General features: G+C 41.8%; 2 protein-coding genes and 1 long non-coding RNA gene across 6 annotated transcripts; 2 read left to right on the plus strand and 1 right to left on the minus strand.

The window, feature by feature from the left end:
• Positions 1-8: 8 nt before the first annotated feature.
• LOC123878190 lies at positions 9-1,339 on the plus strand. The gene is made up of 2 exons (XR_006798777.1): positions 9-224; positions 824-1,339. It is a non-coding gene; the product is annotated as an uncharacterized LOC123878190 (long non-coding RNA).
• A 325-nt stretch (positions 1,340-1,664) lies between these two features.
• LOC123878186 (syntaxin-17) lies at positions 1,665-5,332 on the minus strand. Of its 4 annotated transcripts, none has more exons than XM_045925299.1 (7): positions 5,045-5,332; positions 3,954-4,149; positions 3,387-3,452; positions 2,883-3,019; positions 2,478-2,670; positions 2,193-2,272; positions 1,665-2,043 (listed from the first exon to the last, which is right to left on the minus strand). In XM_045925299.1, exons 1-7 carry the CDS (start codon positions 5,162-5,164, stop codon positions 1,777-1,779), a joined length of 1,059 nt encoding a protein of 352 aa, XP_045781255.1. In that variant the 5' UTR covers positions 5,165-5,332; the 3' UTR covers positions 1,665-1,776. The 4 variants fall into 4 exon arrangements, with proteins under 4 accessions (XP_045781255.1, XP_045781257.1, XP_045781256.1 ...); XM_045925301.1 differs by having other exon boundaries at positions 2,548-2,670; positions 5,045-5,330; XM_045925300.1 differs by lacking the exon at positions 3,387-3,452 and having other exon boundaries at positions 5,045-5,330.
• A 1,499-nt stretch (positions 5,333-6,831) lies between these two features.
• LOC123878185 (IWS1-like protein) lies at positions 6,832-18,058 on the plus strand. The gene is made up of 14 exons (XM_045925297.1): positions 6,832-7,057; positions 8,585-8,616; positions 8,700-9,496; positions 9,539-9,672; positions 10,044-10,091; positions 10,409-10,622; positions 10,903-10,955; positions 11,892-12,063; positions 13,000-13,201; positions 14,231-14,398; positions 14,977-15,139; positions 15,216-15,321; positions 15,462-15,573; positions 16,248-18,058. The coding sequence occupies exons 1-14, from the start codon at positions 7,042-7,044 to the stop codon at positions 16,371-16,373; spliced, it is 2,343 nt and encodes a 780-aa protein (XP_045781253.1). The 5' UTR covers positions 6,832-7,041; the 3' UTR covers positions 16,374-18,058.
• The last annotated feature ends 1,342 nt before the right edge of the window (positions 18,059-19,400 follow it).

Raw genomic sequence — 19,400 nt, forward strand, 5'->3', positions numbered from 1 at the left:
TACCATGAGTTAACCTCAATGCGGAAAATAATCATAGCGAATAAAATTTTCTCCTTGTTCACTATTTTGATGACTTAATAATATCGTAATCGTGCGTTTGCATTCACTTAAATAATTGAGCAAACGCCAGCCAGCCAGTGTCGGCAAGCGCATGAACAAGTAGGTACTTCAGATTTTTAGGCATCTGGGTCTTGAGCACTCCTGGGACCTCGCCTCAGTCAAAGGTACAGTGGCATTAGTGCCGTCTTACAATATTATTAAGTAGTTACTTACCACCTACTATAAGATTCCTATTTCCTACATATTTGGCGACCACCACTAACCCTTCCTTTTGGCTTTGCCACAGTTGGGTAAAAAACTTTACACAATATCTTTTAACATTTATTTATCAGCGTCATAAACTTTACCTTGTGTAAACCCATCTTATAATTTCTGTGACTGTAGGTAATCATTCAGTTTGGTTGCCCCAAAGGCTTAGGTTGAAATCTATAGAGCCTACTTGGACTTTGCTTAGACTGAGACAGATTTATGCCAGCTGTACTTAGTACCTAGTTACATATTTGCATAATATTGGTTACTTGGTTTCTAAAATAAAAAGCCAACATTTTGGTCAAAATATTTAATAATTTTAAATAGATTTTACAGCCCTTTTGTAAAGACCTACCTATTTACAACTCAAAATAATAGAACTTATAACTTTATTGAGTAATCCAATAAACTACAAAAGATTTTACAATAAAATCTTTTTAGGCTCATTATGTAATTGAATGTAGGTATTATGAAGAAATGAATATTATTTAGGTACTATTTACTTTGTCAACAGGTATTGAGCAGATATAAAAAGATATACATACCTACTATAAATAAAAAATACAATATAACAGGTGTCCCACAATATTATCTAAGCGCCTCAATTTGTTTTTAAGTAAGTAGGTATTTAATTTATTGTGAGAGGTTTTGTAATTTGCATGTATGTATAAATATTTTTTAACATTTATTCACAACAGTAAAAAATATATTGCAATACACGTATAATTCATGTGTATTTATCCCATTTTTAAGGTCCATGGACAAACAAGGAACACATATTGTAACTTTTCTATACCTTAACAAATCCTCAACATCTATACATTTAAAGGACAAACAAAACGTACAACACAAAAGAGAATCTTACAATATAATTACATATCTGTAAACAGCATTACAAAACAATATATTATTACCTACAAGCTTAATATAGTAATTTATAAAAATAACAATTATATACAATTTATACAGCGAGGCTATTCAGATTATCACCACTATTGTTGTGATAGTACTTAATTAGCTATTAATTTTGTTGACAAATGAAAATGTAAATGTGTGTGAATTTTATAATTCATTGTAAAGATTTGACTTTTTTATCAGTTCTACAAATATTGGAAACTCACGAAATTGTAGCTGCCGAGATGAAGTCCCACTGTGACAAGGTGACGCCACATGGACGTGCAGTTGTTGTGTATTCCACTAAGAGAGAATGCTGTTATTTAGCAATCTGTGTGCTGGTCATGAATTTGACCAAATGGGGGCTAGAGTTTACGCGGGGAACTTTGAAATACAAAATTAAATGCATTGTTATTGCAATTATTGAGTGCCACTGATCAAATAAAATTTTTATTTTTTGGTAAGTACCTACCTAACTAGTTTATTATTTATTGCCTTAGGATAAAATTAAGACCCTTTTCAAGAAAGGGTAAAATACCCTATCGATGTCAATGGAGAGTCCGACGGTAAAGATCACAGCACAATCATGACGTCACACGAGTGGAGTCCCCTCGCGCTCGCTAGCGATCCTTCTTGTCCTCCTGCGAGTCCTCGGGCGGCGGCAAGGCGGGCAGCGAGGCGCGGCGCGCGCGCGCCAGCCCCGCGCCGCCCAGGTAGCCGAGCCCGCCGGCCGCCAGCCCCACCGCCAGCCCCGCCTTGACGCCCAGCAGCACGCCCGCCGGCCCCGCCAGCAGCGCGCCCGCCAGCGCGCCGCACACGCCGTACGCGCCCGCCTTCAGTCTGCACCAAATACACCGTCATTGTTACTTTGCTGCTGACACGAGTTGATAAGACGAGAGATAAGCGATATAATACTGTCTCGTTTTAACTGAAACTTATGACTAAGCAAAGTCAAAGTACGTTCTATAGATGTTCAGTTCAACGCTCACCTCTCGGCGGCGGCGAGCGTGCTGCGCGCCGCCTGCACGTTGTCGGCCGCGCCTTGCACGTCGTGCGCGACCGCGCTCACCTGCACATCGCACCAATTGAACGTTAGTCGTTAATCTATACTTCTTGCTGATTCACTAACTTAGTGTTCAACACTGAATGATAGCCACCAAGATCATTTACCATTGGTCGGTTTTACGTTGCCGCTTCACTGAGTGTATTTTTCGCAGTTTTTTTTTTAAATAAATGTGAAATGAGCTTGGTGGCTATCATTCAGTGTTGAATACCGCGTTCTGCTCTGCGCTGTACTGACTGCACTGTACAGGCAGGCACAGCCACACAAGCTCGGCTCGGCACCTGTTCGCGCGACGCGAGCGCGGCGGCCTGCATGTGCTGCCACGCCTCGTGCAGCGCGCGCACCTCCGCCTGCAGCTCGCCCCAGCCGCGCAGCGCCGCCTCGCGCGCCCGCAGCTCCAGCTCCTGCGGACACGCCACGCAACGTTATGTTCCCCTGCGGTGAACTGCTCTACGCAGGAGATGCCGCTGGGGTGAGTTGGTCTGCGGCGACGGGTCTAGGCGGGAAAAAGTAACGCGCCATTGCGTAATGGGTTGTCAAAACTACGTGAAAAGTTAATAAACAGTATGTTAAGTATTGAGAAGTGGTTCAATCTGTATTAGTACTACTGACTGACCTTCTCGTCGACCTGCAGCTGTATCTGCTCGGAAGCGGCGCCGGGCTCCGCGCAGTGCGCCACCAGCCCCACCGAGTCGGTGGACGCGGCCACGTCGGCGCCACGTCCCTCGCTCGATATGCTCATCGGCGACGAATCTGAGACCACGTGACAACAGAGCTTGAGATGAGTGAAACTTAAGTCTGAGCAAATGTCAAAGTACGTTATTTGTGAGCCTTTGTTATTTGACATGACAATTGAAATCTCAAACATAACCATCATGCATATTTACACTGGTTAAATATTTGAGCAGAACTTCATAGATGATGTTGAGATATTATTGTGAACGAGGTTATGTTGACTCCAAAGACGCTGCATAATTATAGTTTTATTATTATTGTAAAATAATTTTGTCAAAGCTTAGTTTAGATATTATAATGGAAATGTCAAGTGCCGAGTATAATTAAACGGGTTAAGATTTGAGCGAGACAAAAGATCAGCCGTTAGACATGCACGGCGTCTCACCCCGCACGCCCCGCGGCCGCGCCTGCGCGTCGCGCGCCATCGCGACACAACTGCGCTCTATGACACCTACAACCACAACACAAACACGGAACTGACCGTTATCAGACGCATATGTAACAGATAAATTGATATTTGGACTTTGGCAATGATTCCAGTCCAGCAATTTCAATGTGATGTTCAAAACATTAAATAGCATGATAGTAGACTATTTTACACCAAACATGTGCTAGCATGTAGAACCAGGTTTCTTGCTTATATTATCTTATGAACTCTTACACAAAGAGACAGGTAACAGAGATGAGATAACATTACCCGCACCGAGCGGTACCGACCCACACTGACCTGCCGGTACAGGAATCAGTCTTTATGCAAGCCTTTTACACCTATGTATTTATAAAATTTTTGTGAATATTTTGGTAGTTTATTATCATCACCATATTAGGAACACGGAACAAATGAGACACTTTCCATCAAAGGGTAAAATATTCTATTGTTCCTTTATAACCCATTTTGTCTCTGTAAAGTTCATTGTGTAAATAATGTCGGGCAGTGCACGTAGTGACATACCCAGGTAGTCCATGATGGCGCGCAGCGTGTGGTCGCGGGAGCGCTCGGTGAGGCGGTCGAAGCGCGGCACGTCGGCGGCGCGCACCTGCCGGCGCAGCGCCTCCAGCTCGTTCAGCAGCGAGCGCAGCTGCGCCGCCACGCGCCGCGCGTGCGTCTGCTCCGAGCGCACGCGCGCGTACTGCCCCAGCTCCTCATACTGCAGACACCAGTACAGTTGCCAGGTGGACAAATATTTAGCAGACCAGCCCTTCCATTATGCTAGTAAAACATATTCATCGCCAGCAATTTCTGCCCTTGATTGGTTGAATTCACCATTCACTTTTTTTTTGTAATTGATAGACTAGCGCTTGGCTGCAATCAGACCTGCTAGCAGCAAGTGATGATGCAGCCTAAGATGGAGCGCGCTTGCCTAGAAGAGGCCCATTCACTCTTGACTTGAAGGTGCCCATATTAAAAGTGGAAGGGAAAACTTATGCTGGAAGGGCATTCCATATCCTTGCGGTTCAGATTAGAAACAAGGAAGCAAAAAGCAAAGCATTTTTTCACAGGCAATTACGATTATTATGAATAGGTTTTTATTACACAATCTTACACTTCTTTACAAAAAAGGATTTTAGAAAAAAAGTACTATACTACTACAGTGTGAAAGTTAGTTTGGTTGCTTTCCAGCAGCAGAACAATTTGCCCTCAGCAATAGAATTGCAGCAAAGAGTAACATTTAATTAATAAAAAATGTTTTTGTTTTAAAATAATTTAAAAAAAATATTTAATATGTTGGAAATACTATATTGGATATCATAAAATTCATGCTATTAATAAGCACCTGTAACAGGTATAGTATATTGAGTGGCGAGTGAAAATACTACAACAGCAACGGTCGATATATCGGAACTATCGGTCTAAGTCTGGCATAACAAAGAAATAAAATACTATGTAGAAAAGATTTATAGCTTAACCTTGTCCAAAAACATTATTAATAGACCTTCGTGACGTCAAAGCCGTCATTATTACCTACGCACTGGCATTCTATTATTAAGAATTTTCCTTTCCTAATGTTTCGCAATTGATAAAAATCATAGAAATTGCATTACCTTTATAATGTTGGCTTTGTGTTGTCGGAGCAAGTCCAAGTGATGTGGAATCGCCACTTCGTTGAACTTCGTCAACGATAACTCGACACGTTTTAGTGGCAATTTGTTGTCCTCTTCCATTATTGCAATTACCACAAAGGTCTATAATAAGAGAATATTTGTAATAAAATAAAACATAATGTTTTGTTACGATAAAAGTAACTATATTATTATTATTGTTTTCAGTTTTGACTTTTGACCATTTTGACATTTTAAGTACCCAGATCATTTACTCTGACCCAGACCAAATATAATCCTACTCTAGTACTCTATGACCCAGAGCCGCGTAACGACAGCACATGCATCGATTACGATCGTGACATTGTAGCTGTCACCGGGTAACTTTGAAAACGTGTCAAACCCTTGATTAATTAATATTATAGAAGAGAGAGCGTGTAACCATGGATGTACCATATAATAATAAATAATTCTTCTACCTACTTATTTTTGTGTGTAACTTGTTGAGAGGATATTCTTCTTCTTCTTTTCTTGTTTGATGGATTTTTGTAGTGCCAGACCAGCAGAATGCACTAATATTCAGCTCTGGCTTTACACAGATTAGCCAATTTCAGGTTTGTACCTAGTTCTTTACAAGTTCTCAGCTTTCAGTAGGGACTTCGTCTGTGTTGGCGTTTGCTGGCGCGCGTGCTATGCTTATTTGGAGTGTTTTTTTTTTTGTTAAGAGTGGCCGGTTTTTGTGTTAAGTTGGTGTTTTTTGGTGGTGGAATTGAATGGGAAGCGCTCTAAAGGGGCGCGGCGCAGACGAAGTCCATACTTATATAGTTTCACTAACTTGAAAATAACTAACTATATAACTACTTGACATTGGCTTGATGAGTGTCTGTATACTAACAAATTGAGCCATAGTTGCTTTAAATAAAAGGATTATTATTATTATTATTATGTATATAACTCACTCTCACGCCCGGTTACAAAATAGATTATTATTATTATTATTGGCTAATCTGAGTGTCAGACGAGAGAGAAAAAAAAAGCTTTCAGTAGGTACCTTTCAGTAGGTACCTACCATCGATGGTACCTACCTACATTTTAGTGCTTCAAAGTTCAAATCTCCGGATTCGTTGTCTGTGGTTCAAATCATGTTCAAACTACCAAAATCGGACCGAGATTGCCCAGAAAAGACTTCATTATAAATAAATAAAAAAAGTGGTCAACCTCCTTTGTGTTTTCTCCAAACAACGCGTCTTTGGCGAAGTAAATTGTGCTGTGTGGCACAACAAAAAGCCACAAAAACAAACAACAACAACAACAAACATATAAATGCATTTGACAATTTTTTGAGAACCCATGACCTTGACTAATCCACAGATTAGTGGACAGATCTTTTTTTAATCCACAGATTAAAAAAATACAATTTTTTGACGTAACTCTAGGATTTTTTTGCTCCGAATGCCAAGTTCCATCTTTATAATATTAATGGGACTTCGTCTGTGGTGGCGTTTGCTGGCGCGCGTGTTGTGACTTTTTGGAGTGTTTTTTTTATTATAAGTGGCCGGTTTTTGTATTCTGCTGGTGTATTGGTGGTGGAACTGACTGGGAAGCACTCTAAAGGGGCGCCGCGTGTATGTCGGTGGGCGCCGGTACAGACGAAGTCCATACTTATACATAGTTACTATAGTTTCCCTAACTTGTAAATAACTACAAACTTGACATTGGCTAATCAGTGTAAAGCCAGACGAGAGAAAAAAAAAATTAATGCGTATTATCTATGGCCTCTTATTATATCTCCGGATTCGTGGTCTGTGTATTATATTTTGATCATTTGATTTTTGTGGATGAAACTTCGGGCTTCGTGGTTTTAATTTTCGATAATATATCATTGGCTCAATAGTTTCGGCCTAATGTGTGTCCATCAATGGTTTGGTTAAATCAGTGCATAAGTAATAAATTATAAAGCATTGCTACATCAGATATATAACTCGCAATACTAGAGAAAGATGGATGTCGATACAGGTAAATTTGTTTTTTTATTTAATATCTTACAAGCTCCTTTTTGCTTAAGAAGCGGATAGTTTCAATAGTTAAATTACATTTTAGCCGATGTTTCGTCGCTCCATGCTCAGCTGCTCGGCTCTTACAACTCGACAACTGACACGAATCAATAATGTTCAAGCGCCGAATTAAAATAAAATACAATGTTTAAAGTGTATAATTCTATAAGTCTATTAGAAGCGTCCCACAGTGTCTGTGTATTGTTTTGCACTATAAAAATTGTATAGAAAGTAAAGTTTAATGACCTTGATAAGAAGGTAACCTCAAACTGTTTTTGTACACTCATGTGTAAAGAATGGAGATACAGAAGTTCGTCAGTGCTAGCTTAATATACAGAATTAGTAACACTTTGGTTGTATTTTTCTTCATTAAACAGCACAAAATTACCATTTATATGCATAACAGAATAAACTGTTTCCTTGTTTAACCTATCACAAATAAAAATTACTTAATATTCACAAAAATTATGCACCACCCAAGCTATCATTAATAGGCATTACAATATCTACATTGTGATATATGAAATCACCTCTGGGCTCTGATTGACCAACACTCTCACAATTGGTTTAAATGTTGAAGGATATGAGTTTGGTTACAGTTATTTATTAATAATACTTGTGATGTTTCCATTACTGCCAACTCAATTGTTTTGATTGGCTGAATTTTTGCTATTCTTGCAGCAGCAGTGCTTCTTAGTCAAAAACAAAATAATGTCAGTCATTGAAAAGTGTTTGCTATCGTCACACTAGCTGGCAAACTACTGCAATTGACCAGCTGGTTGATTGCAGTTATGGCGGCATCCACATGGGGTTGACAACGCGCGTCCGTCCACAGAGGCTGTTGAAGGTCAAACGAATTTTTGTTGCAATCAAGTGTTTACACTGTTGTAAACCGCCGTTGGAGACCGATGTGGAGGGCTTGTTTAAAACAGTCTGGCTCAGGCTTAAACTTAAATCAATTAAAGTTCTTTATTGTGCCCTAGTGAGAAGCAATCTTGAATATGCAAAAAGTTACTCAGTTCCTCAATTATAAAAAACTCAAATCTCATATGAGCAATGAAGGTGTATCCAGTTGCGCCTACAGCCACTAGCCAATCGGAGAAATAATCTAATCTCATCAATATCACAAATAACTCAGTTGATTGTCCACCCCTTCTTGAGAAGTTATCCTTTAAACTCCCCAGTAATGGCCACCCTTGTTTTTCTCAATCTTCCACACAACACTGTTTTTCCCCTTATTGTTTTTTACTTTACTACTTCTTCCTATTCTCTATTCCCCAGTCCAGTTTTTTGTTTTCTTATCTAACTTTGTAACTGCAATTTTGCTACATGAAAATGAAAAACAAGTAAATAAATTTATCCATGGCAAGAATTGTTATAAGCTTTAATTTTCTTCTGTTTTAATTTGTTTACTCTTTTTAATTAGCTGTAAGTTTTCCTTGTAAAATAAAATAAAAATAACTAACAGGAATGAACTTGTTTGTATCAGATGGCAGGAGGTCACGCTCACGCAGCAGATCTGTAAGTTCACTTTATACTTACTTCAATATTATTATGTGTAGCAATTTAGAACTTCTTAACCATAATATTTATTTCTCATATAGGTAGAATCAGATTCCAAAATGTCCCACGACGGGTCGGTTCGCTCCAAGTCCGGCTCCAGGTCTCGCAGCGCGTCCAAGTCCTCCTCGCGCTCCCGCAGCGGCTCGCGCGCCTCCTCGCGCTCCCGCTCCGCCAAGTCGACGAGTCGCTCACCCAAATTCCCTCGCTCTAGGAGTGGCTCCGCTAAATCCGCGAGATCTCGAAGCGGATCCGCTAAATCGGCGAGATCTCGGAGTGGATCCGCTAAATCTGCAAGATCTCGAAGTGGATCCGCTAAATCTGCAAGATCTCGAAGTGGATCCGCTAAATCTGCGAGATCTCGAAGTGGTTCCGCCAAATCTACGAGATCTCGAAGCGGATCCGCCAAATCTCATAGATCCCGAAGTGGTTCACGTAAATCTAGGTCTGGAAGCGGCTCGCCGAGAAAATCTAGATCCGGAAGTCGGTCATCGAGAAAATCTAGGAGCGGTTCTCCAAGAAAATCCAAATCAAAAAGCGGGTCTCCGAGCAAATCTAAATCTAAAAGTGGGTCGCCAAGGAAATCGAGGTCTAGAAGCGGCTCGGCCGCGTCGAAGGCGAGATCCAGGAGCGGGTCGGTGGCGTCCGGCGTGCGCTCCGGCAGCGCCGAGTCCCACTCGCGAAGCGGCTCCCCGGCCAAGTCGCGATCCAGATCGAGAAGTCGATCGCGCAGCCGGTCGCCGAAGAGGTCGCGCTCCAAAAGCGGATCTCCGACAAAATCCAGAAGTGGCTCCCCGCGGAAACCCCCCTCCACCACCGCCTCCCCGCGGAACTCGAGATCCCGCAGCGGCTCGCCCGAACCGACCGCGACGCGAAACTCTGACCCGACCGCGGTCGCCGCCAAGCCAGGCTCGCCCAGGAAGTCGAAGAGCAAGTCGCCCGACGAGCGAGCGAGAAGCAAATCTGTGGAGAAGATGGACGTCGACGGAGAGGACGCAGACAAGCCGCGCTCGCCCGGTGAGTGACGAGTGCAGAGATAGCTTGCATCCCGAGGGCTAGGCATTTTTTATTTTAATAAATTATTAAGTTCCCGTGAGATTTTTAAAAATACGACCAAGTGTGAGTTGGACTCGTACAGGAAGGGTTCCATACCATCGTACAAGAAATAACATTCTTGTGATTTAACTTTGAGGTTAAAAAAGTCTTGGGATTTTCCCTTTGCTTGTGCTATAGGACAACTTTCCTACCTGAATCAAAAGCTATAGGTAACTTCCGGAAGTACCCTGTAGGTTTTGATTTCCTTGACGGGTGTTAATAGATAGCCAAGTGATCCATGAGGGTTTCTTTTCTCTGGGATTAACCAATGGAACACTCACTCTTGTTGGCAGGCTCGCGCGCCAGCCGCTCGCGGTCCCCGACCAAAGCCAAGTCTCCCGGTAACTACCTATTTCAAATACATTTACTGCTAACTATTGTTATAATATGTTACATTTTTAAGGCTCTGTACCCAAATGGTACAAACGGAGCCCTATTAATCACTCTGCTCTCACTCTGTCACTCTGCTGTCTGGCTGTCTGCGCGTCAAAGGTTTCTAGCTTGTAGACTAAATGAGCTACAAAGTTGAAATTTTAATATTTATTGTGTTGACCCAAAAATATTGAATTAGTTTCACACAAGCTCCCTTACTAAGCGAGCGTTGTGATTTGACTAGTAAGTGTCATCACCCTATTGGACATGAGCGTTTATGTTGCAGCGGGAGACCGAGCGAGTCGCTCGCGATCCAGATCCCGCTCGAGATCCAAGTCTCGCTCCAGATCCCGCTCGAGGTCCAAATCGCGCTCCAGATCCCGCTCCAGGTCGAGATCTCGCTCGCGCTCCGGCTCCCGATCGCGATCGCGCTCCAAGTCGCGATCGAGATCCAAATCGCGATCGCGATCGCGCTCAGGATCTGCTAAGTCGAGATCGAGGTGAGGCTTCACACATTTTTAGCGAACCAAAAAAGTGTTTGTGTTTGACCTGTGTTTTAGTGTTGCATAAAATTGCCATCTCCACCCATGGCGAATAATATGTCCGTTCGGATGGCGCGAGTGTCACTGGGTATATGTATTTCCAAATTCTTAAAAAAGTCAAAATGGAAATGATGCGCTTTAATGTGCAAGGTGAATGGTCGCCGTGCAAACCGCAATCGGGATTTGTGAAAACGTTTCAAGTGAGTTGTTTTACATGAATGTTGTCGTCACGTTTCAGATCTCGCTCGCGTTCCCGCTCTCGCTCGCGCTCGGGCTCGCCGGCGCGGAGAGGTGCGTATCGCGGTGCTCTTCCCACTGCCCGATGCGTTGCTCAATAAGACGGACATTGGCGTCCATTCTGATGTCTTTCTCTAAACTAAATTTAGACTATCTCCATCTTTTTCTTTTCAATATTTTTAAAAAAGGACAGAAAATGATTTTAAAAATAAACACTAAATTTTAATGCTACTCTATGAATACCTACTCTATGCGTAAGACTGGTACATAAAGTCATGAGGGATTAGGTGGACTTCGTCTGCGATGGCGTTTGCTGGCGCGCGTGCTGTGCTTGTTTGGAGTGTTTTTTATTGTTAAGAGTGGCTGGTTTTTGTGTTAGTTGGTGTTTTTTGGTGGTGGAACTGACTGGGAAGCGCTCTAAAGGGGCGCCGCGCGTATGTCGGCGGGCGCCGGCGCAGACGGAGTCCATACTTGTATAAATTCAATAACTTGAAAATATCACAAACTTGACATTGGCTAATCAGAGTAAAGCCAGATTTAAAGAAAAAAAAAAAAAAAGTCATGAGGTTTGACAGTTTTAATTAAAATAAGTTTGTCCTTTTCTTATTACATTAATTAGAAAAAGATGTGAGTATTCTAAAATTTAGTTGTGATCAGAATCAGTTACTCATTCAATTGTACAAAATTTTTAAACCAATCGATCATCTTGATCATGAAACAATACATACATGTAATGAATATGATATTTTGGTAGATTTGATTATTATTTACCCAGGTAAATAGGTTTACTGGACACTACTTAAAGTCCACTTCAAACTAGACACAGGGACTAGGTACAGTCCTGTGTGGCCAGTTAAAGTGATATTCAAATAATAATCATTGAAAACCTTTTATAAAAATAAATGTCCAATGAACTCGGTGGCCATCATTCACTAAGTGAAGGAATCGGCCCGCTAGAGAAGCACAGATGTAGTTACTGCTAATGTGCAGACGGCAAGAAGCGGCGCGCGGTGCGGCTGGCGTCGGACGACGAGGGCGGCGAGGAGGAGGCGCGCGCGGGCGAGGCGGAGGGCGCGGCGGGGGAGGGGCCGGCCGCGGCGCCGCCCACCACCGCCGTCGACGACGACTCCTCGGACGACGACATCGCGCCCGATTCCAAGACGTATGTGTCGCTGACTTATCCTCATCATTTTATGTTTAAACCGACTGCAAAAAGGAGGAGTTTCTTAATTCGTTGGAATCTTTTTTTTAAATGAAGCGTAGATTGAAGGTGCTAGATGGTGGCCGCGACTTCGTCTGCGTGGATTTAGTTTTCTTTAAATCCCGTGGAACTCTTTGATCTCCTGGATAAGAAAGAAAGAAAGAAAAACTGTTTATTTGGTACCAACAAAAATATAACTTAAAATAAATAAAATATGAAATGGGACGCGTGGTGTGTGGTGCCAAAGTGGACTCCACTCAGCATTTGCTGCGCCTGTGTCGGGAACGCAGGCACAGCGCTGGTCTTCCGTGAAGCCAGAAGTAACCTATGTAATGATATGCAATGATAAAAAGTAACCTATGTGCTAATTCAGGATTTTATCTATCTCCATTCCAAATTTTAGCCAAATCCGTTCAGTAGTTTTGCGTGAGAGACTAACAAACATACACATAGTACACAGACTTTCGCCTTTATAATATGAAGTGTGAGTAGTGTGAAGTTGGCAAATTGTGCACGTTTATCTATACTGTTATGCAAAAGTGTTTTTATCTAGGTTAATTGATAGGTACAGAAAAAGCTTGCCGTCTGTCGGCCATAGGCTACTTTTTGCCCTGAAAAAATCAAAGAGCTTTACGGGATTAAAAAAAATTAAATCCACACATATGAAGTCACGGGCATTATTTAGTAACTATAAAAATATCGTTAAAAGTAACGTTGCAAAAACATCAAACTAGTAGTAACATTATACAGTTATGGACTAAGTAGTAACGTTACAAAAACAACAAGTTAGAGGTAACGTTACAAAAATATCGACTAAGAGGTAACGTTATAAAAATATCTGGATACGTTAAAAATCGTATCGCGCGTGCTGTAGTCCGAGGCGCTTGTGTGTGTTAGCGCGGAGGCGATGGGCGGCATGTCGGACTTCGAGGTGATGTTGGCGCGCAAGCGCGACGAGCGGCGCGGGCGGCGGCGCCGGCGCGACATCGACATCATCAACGACAACGACGACCTCATCGCGCAGCTGCTGCAGCAGATGCGCCAGGCGGCCGACGACGACCGCGACCTCAATCGCCGCAACCAGCCCGCAGTGCGCAAGGTACCCATCAAATGTCTTCCGTCTTTCCTACGATGTATCACATCCTCCCTTCCGGTGCTCCTTCCACGCTCCGTCGCGCCTGCGCACCGGGGACAGTTGCCGAAATTATACTTTTAATGTCAAAAGTACCAAAATATTTGCTAAATTAATTATTTTTACGTTTAAAAGGTAATACATAGTAACGGTATACCGATGTTATTAGGTATTTATTGTTACTAACACTAGATCTATCTTGTTGTCCGAATAAATAATTTTGAATTATTATCGTTATTTAAGAGTAAATTCGCGTCGAGTGAAGATACTATTTTGTGCACGGCTTCGTTGATAGAGATAGGTGTATAATGACCGATATAAGTATCGTTACTTGTACCGGTATCAATAACAATATCTAGATAACGTTAATGAATGGGTATCGTAATTTTTATAATTAACATAACAATTTTTTTTGTAAGTTAACGGAATATTTTGTAACGGTTACTGTTCCTGAGTCTGTAGAATAGATGTTTTATTATATTATTATGGAGATATCGTTTTGTTCCCTGCTTCCCACAATCCACCGAAGTGTGGGGCGCCAGAAAAGATACAGTCCCATTTAGTACCATCGTGTATGTGTTCATTTCGTTTTTTGAGATCTGCTGATTTCAAACATTATTTGATAATTCTTTTGCACTCGGCCAAAGCAGACGCACAATCATAGTAGATGTGAATACAGTGGCCGCTTAGAGATACAAACCGTCTAAATGCTGCTACAAACACAGCCAATCACTCCGATACTTATTCCAGATGAATTGTTTAAACAGTTGGTAAATGTAATTAGTAAAAAGTTTCGCAAACTATTTGACTCAGTGAGCAGGAAATCATTTTTGCCTAAATTTAAATAAAATATGCGACAAAACAAAGCGTAAATCACAATTTGTGTGTAGTTATGTTTAGGATTGAAATCTTTCCGTGCTGCCAAATGTCGGGTTAAACTCAATTGTTTGGAACATTCGCAAGTAAATTCACAACAGCGATGTTTGTGTGTGGCAGGTGTCGATGCTGAAGCGCGCCATGTCGCAGCTCATCAAGAAGGACCTGCAGCTCGCGTTCCTCGAGCACAACGTGCTCAACGTGCTGTGCGACTGGCTCGCGCCCATGCCCAACCGCGCGCTGCCTTGCCTGCTCATCCGAGAGAGCGTGCTCAAGCTGCTGCAGGACGTGAGTACTTGCTGTCCTTATCCCGCGCTATGTGAGCTTGGCACGACATGTCTTGTTCTTTACCCCACATACGTCATCCGTTAACGCCTTATCTTTCCCCTTTTACACGCATATACTCTTCACACAATCCATCCATGTTTTCGTTGGTCTCTTTCACCATCAGGTGAGATTGCAATCAAGGGCTAACTTGTAACGGAATTTAAAAAAAAATCCTTTCACATGTATATTTTACATCCCTCCGCATTACATGCCGGCCTGTAAACCCTCACCTTTCTGTTACTTCACTGGTACTACTTTCACATTTCCCCTTGTATATTACTTCCTTATCTTATCCATTCTGGTCACACCACATATCCTTCTCAATATTCGTATTTAGGTCGACTGTACTCTTCTATTCATCCAACCCTTTTACCGACAGTAAAAACAGTAGCCCGTGTTAATTTCCAAGTCTTTAACTTTGTAATCCAAAAATATCAGTCGATCCGTCACTCACAGTATATTCAGTTGCGGCGATAAACTGACAAAAAAATACAGTTTCGCACATATAAGATGCCGTAGTGAAGATGCGCGTGTTGCAGTTCCCGTCGATCGACAAGTCGCTGCTGAAGCAGTCCGGCATCGGCAAGGCGGTGATGTACCTGTACAAGCACCCCAAGGAGACCAAGGCCAACCGCGAGCGCGCCGGCCGCCTCATCTCCGAGTGGGCGCGGCCCATCTTCAACCTCTCCACCGATTTCAAGGGTAACCAGTCACTCCATACAGTTGTACGCTAAGTTGTGTGTGTCGACTGTTGCGTGTACTGTGCGCGTTGTTGCAGCGATGACGCGCGAGGAGCGGCAAGCGCGCGACGCGGCCATGGCGGGCCACAAGCGCGAGGAGCCCGGCCCCTCCGCCAAGCGCGCGCGCACCGACGAGCCCGAGCGGTGAGCCTTTTTAAGGAATATCCAAACATTGTGAACATATTCTAAGTTTTGTTGCTTCTATCTATCAATCGGGCAATCAGGATAAGTATTTTTACATGTATAAATAGAGATGTTAACGTGTGTGTGTGTCTGTGTGTCAGCTCGCTGCGGCCGGGCGAGAAGGGCTGGGTGTCGCGCGCGCGCGTGCCGGCGCCCTCCAACAAGGACTACGTGGTGCGCCCCAAGTCCACCTGCGAGCTGGACATGTCGCGCGTGAGTACCGCGCCACACTCGCCGATAACGGGATAAAATAACGTTCCAAAGTTTATAGTTACAAGTTTTATTAAGTTTTTCAAATTATGTAGAAAAACGTACACTTTAAAGAATTAGTACTTATTTTTGAATTATTCTTGAATATACCACCGAGTAAACCACCGAGCACGTTCCTCGACTATAATATAATTAAAGCGTGTAATGATTTAGTTTAGAACGTTTCTTGTATACCGTTATATTTAACGATAATAATCGGTAGTACGTTATTACGTATACCGATATTATCATATGTTATAACGCGTTACTACGTAGTAAGTACGTCGTACTGGAAGCATGTTATTGTTATTTATTACTAAATGCCTATCTTATACACCACTACTTTTTAATTATATTATTAAAATGTGATGGGCGAATACAGAAAAGGTTTCTTGTTTTATGTGGATTATTTGTTATACATAATATAAGATAGAGCCTGTTAAGTAGCAGTTTAATAAATAAGTTTGTAGGTATAAGTTAGCTTAGTACCCTTGTAAGGGCAGTGAACATTATGAACACATAAACAAATATCGGTACGGCTGACTGATAACGATATACAAGTAACGTTCCAAGTTATATCGTTACTGATCGCTTGGAGACTGTATCGTGGTGAACTAAGTAAACGCTTTCCGCCACAGATGAGCAAAAAGAAGATGACTCGCTACGAGAAGCAGATGAAGAAGTTCCTCGACCAGAAGCGCATGAAGGGCAGCACGCGCCGCGCCGTCGACATCTCCATCGAGGGCCGCAAGATGGCGCTCTAGAGCTGCGCCGCCAGACCGTTGCCACCGGTGCGAGCAACCTTCCACCTGCAAAGCGTCCGTCACTACTAGTGAGACTAACCAGGTTGATGGCATTCGTTGTTGCTGAAATAAGCACGTGTGACCGATGACCGGAATTAATCCATCCGTAGTCTCGCGGTAGCGATGTTAATGCATACAATTTTTTGACAACTAACGTTGCTGAATAAGAGATTATAGATGAGATTGGTTATTATTATCGGCCGTTAGTTGACCACAGAGGGATTCGTATGAGGCAAAGAGCCCTCATACCTTAGCTTGAAATGTATAGAGCGCACTTTGACGTTGTTTAGGCTTAAGTTTCAGTTAAAACGAGACAGATTTATGCCAGCGGTGTAACGCTGTCTCGTTTTAACAGTGTTTTCAGTCTGAGCAAAGTCAAAGTGCGTTCTATAGATTTCAACCTTACACTCGGATACGAACGCTCTTACCACAAAAAAATAAGCAATCAAATTGATCGAAGGAAAATCGGTCAGGTTTAAAATATACGACACGCGTTTAACGCCTGTTTAAATTATTTGTTTTTCTGTGGTAGCGCCGAGTTGCTATTGCATTGAGTCTATGGAAATTACCCTTAGTGCAGAATGTGAGTGTTGTCGTATATACAGCGGGCGACAACGCATGAAAACCGCGTTTCTAATAGTAATTGTTATTCAAAAGTATTGGTCATAAACTCATGTTTGTTACATACGTGACTTCAACCAATTAGCGTAAATCATAAAAGGCTCATGATTGGTTCGTACAGTGCGTGGTGTGACGTCATTGGTCGACTCGAAGTGACAGTTACGAAGCTACAATCGCATTGAAGACGCCTGCGGTAGAGTATACATATGTCGCCGCGAAATGGCACTAGCCACAGAGAGTTGCCATTTCGCTGCGACCTGTGCACCGTCCGCCGCGGCCGAGTGCACATGCACTGCCTGCTACGGTACAGAATTCATTACGTTATAATTTATAATGGAGTGTATGGAATATTTGTACGCTTTGTCGTTCACTGTATAATTGTATGAATGCTTTGATGTAGGCCTGATTTTTAATCGTCAAATAACTTGTCTGATGAATAAATTTGAGGTTTTCACATAATATTTTCTATAAAAATCTATTAAAACGTCAAAATTCCTTAGATGAAAGTCATTTGACGATTGACAATTCGGCCATTAATGTTTTAAAATAAATTGCTGATTATGTAAAAGTTGATTTACTGTTTGTTGATTTTACCTGCATGTAAATAGTGTCATGGAATATATAAGAGCTTAATTTTTATTTAAATGAAATGGATCGTATGGCACTCAATAATACTACATGTATGTATTGTATACATATCTAAAACATGTAGATAAGTTACATACGCGCCTAAAGTGAACACTTAGACTTACTTAGGTCGTAATTTGGGTAACATTCGTACAACTATCTCTTCTACTCTCGTGCGTTTTATATCTTTTGTCTCCAGGGAGCACAGATTTTATAAGCCATGTTTTATGAACGTTTAATGGTACAGTATTTATATTGATGCTCGGCTCATATTATACATATAGAAACTAGGTGATGCCCGCGACTTCGTCTGCGTGAATTTGGATTTTTATTAAACGGGGGAACTCTTTGATGTCTCGGGATAAGAAGTAGTCTACGTCCATCCCCGGGATGTAAGATGGCAATTTCATTAAAATCGGTTAAACAGTTGGGCCATCAAATTCAAATTCAAAATATTTTTATTCAATTAGACTTTTACAAGTTCTTTTGAATCGTCAAAAGCATCTACCACTGGTTCGGAATGCCTTTCCTACCGAGAAGAACCAGCAAGAAACTCGGCGGTTGCTCTTTTCAAAGATTTGATATACAATATTATGCCATGTATAAAAGCAATAAAGCATCAAGAGCGAGCAGACAGACAGACACACTTTTTATTTATAATTTTAGTAGGTATAGATTATGAATTATTCCGACTCAGTGGAACATGGGCTCAGTTTCGCCGTCATTTAAACCGCAACTACTCGCTGTACGTATTTTTGTGTCAAATTTGACTTGATTTTGATTAGGTAGATAACTTTTTGTTGTTACGTACTTAATATAACGAAATAAAATGAAATAAATAAAAGTGCGCAAAGCAGGTCTTACAATTACAACAGTATGAGCTTAAAGTATTCGCGCAACTATTCCTTTACTTTCTTGTTAACTTATATCTGAAATAAGATTTACTGCAATTTAGTTCTTACTTATAGTATATTTGTTTGTCATACATTCAACTAAACAACGTCGAAGCGATATTCCCGTTAGATGTTTGCAATGTGAACAGGTACTTTCCTTTTTACAAAGATGGCTACGTCGTCTAAGACTGACTTAGATGTCCTACGAGAGTGATGGTTTGAACGACATACCGACTGAACCCTGATCTTGATATATATATATACCGACGAGCGGAGCAGAGTGCGCGAACTTGTATTATATTGTAGTGTAAGCTGAGAGGACTTGCGACGAGTTGTGATGTTTTACTTTAAGTTATATTGATTAAGAACAATAAATGATGACTGAATATTACATTGCTTTCTTTCCTTTAACCCTTTGCTTACATCCACTAAAACAAGGCGGGTTGAACTCGGCGGATCAAAGAGAAACTACTGAAAACAAAAAGTAGTAGAAGAGTAAGGTGAGTAAGGCTTAAAGTAGGTTACTCATGAAATAGTTGTCACTGCATCGCCCAAGGCCACTTTTTGTAGCGATACTGCCACGCGTGTCTTGAACACACTTCTGAATCGAGACAACAGCGATACAGAATCGTGAGCAGCGACGCGTGGTTGTGACACAGGTGAAGAGTCGTGGTGGGTGAAGTTATTTCGGGAACCAATGCCAATGTCCAACACTACTTCAATGTAAAAGAGTGCAAATTCACGACCGCGCATTCCTACAACTTCGCTTTAATTGTGAAGAATTTGACGCTTCGATTCCGCGCTAGTATGAATTGACCCTAAGAAAGCTAATAGTAGCAGATATTAC

The sequence above is a fragment of the Maniola jurtina genome, chromosome 25 (genome assembly GCF_905333055.1).
Source record: "Maniola jurtina chromosome 25, ilManJurt1.1, whole genome shotgun sequence".
In the NCBI taxonomy this organism is placed as follows: Eukaryota; Metazoa; Arthropoda; class Insecta; order Lepidoptera; family Nymphalidae; genus Maniola; species Maniola jurtina.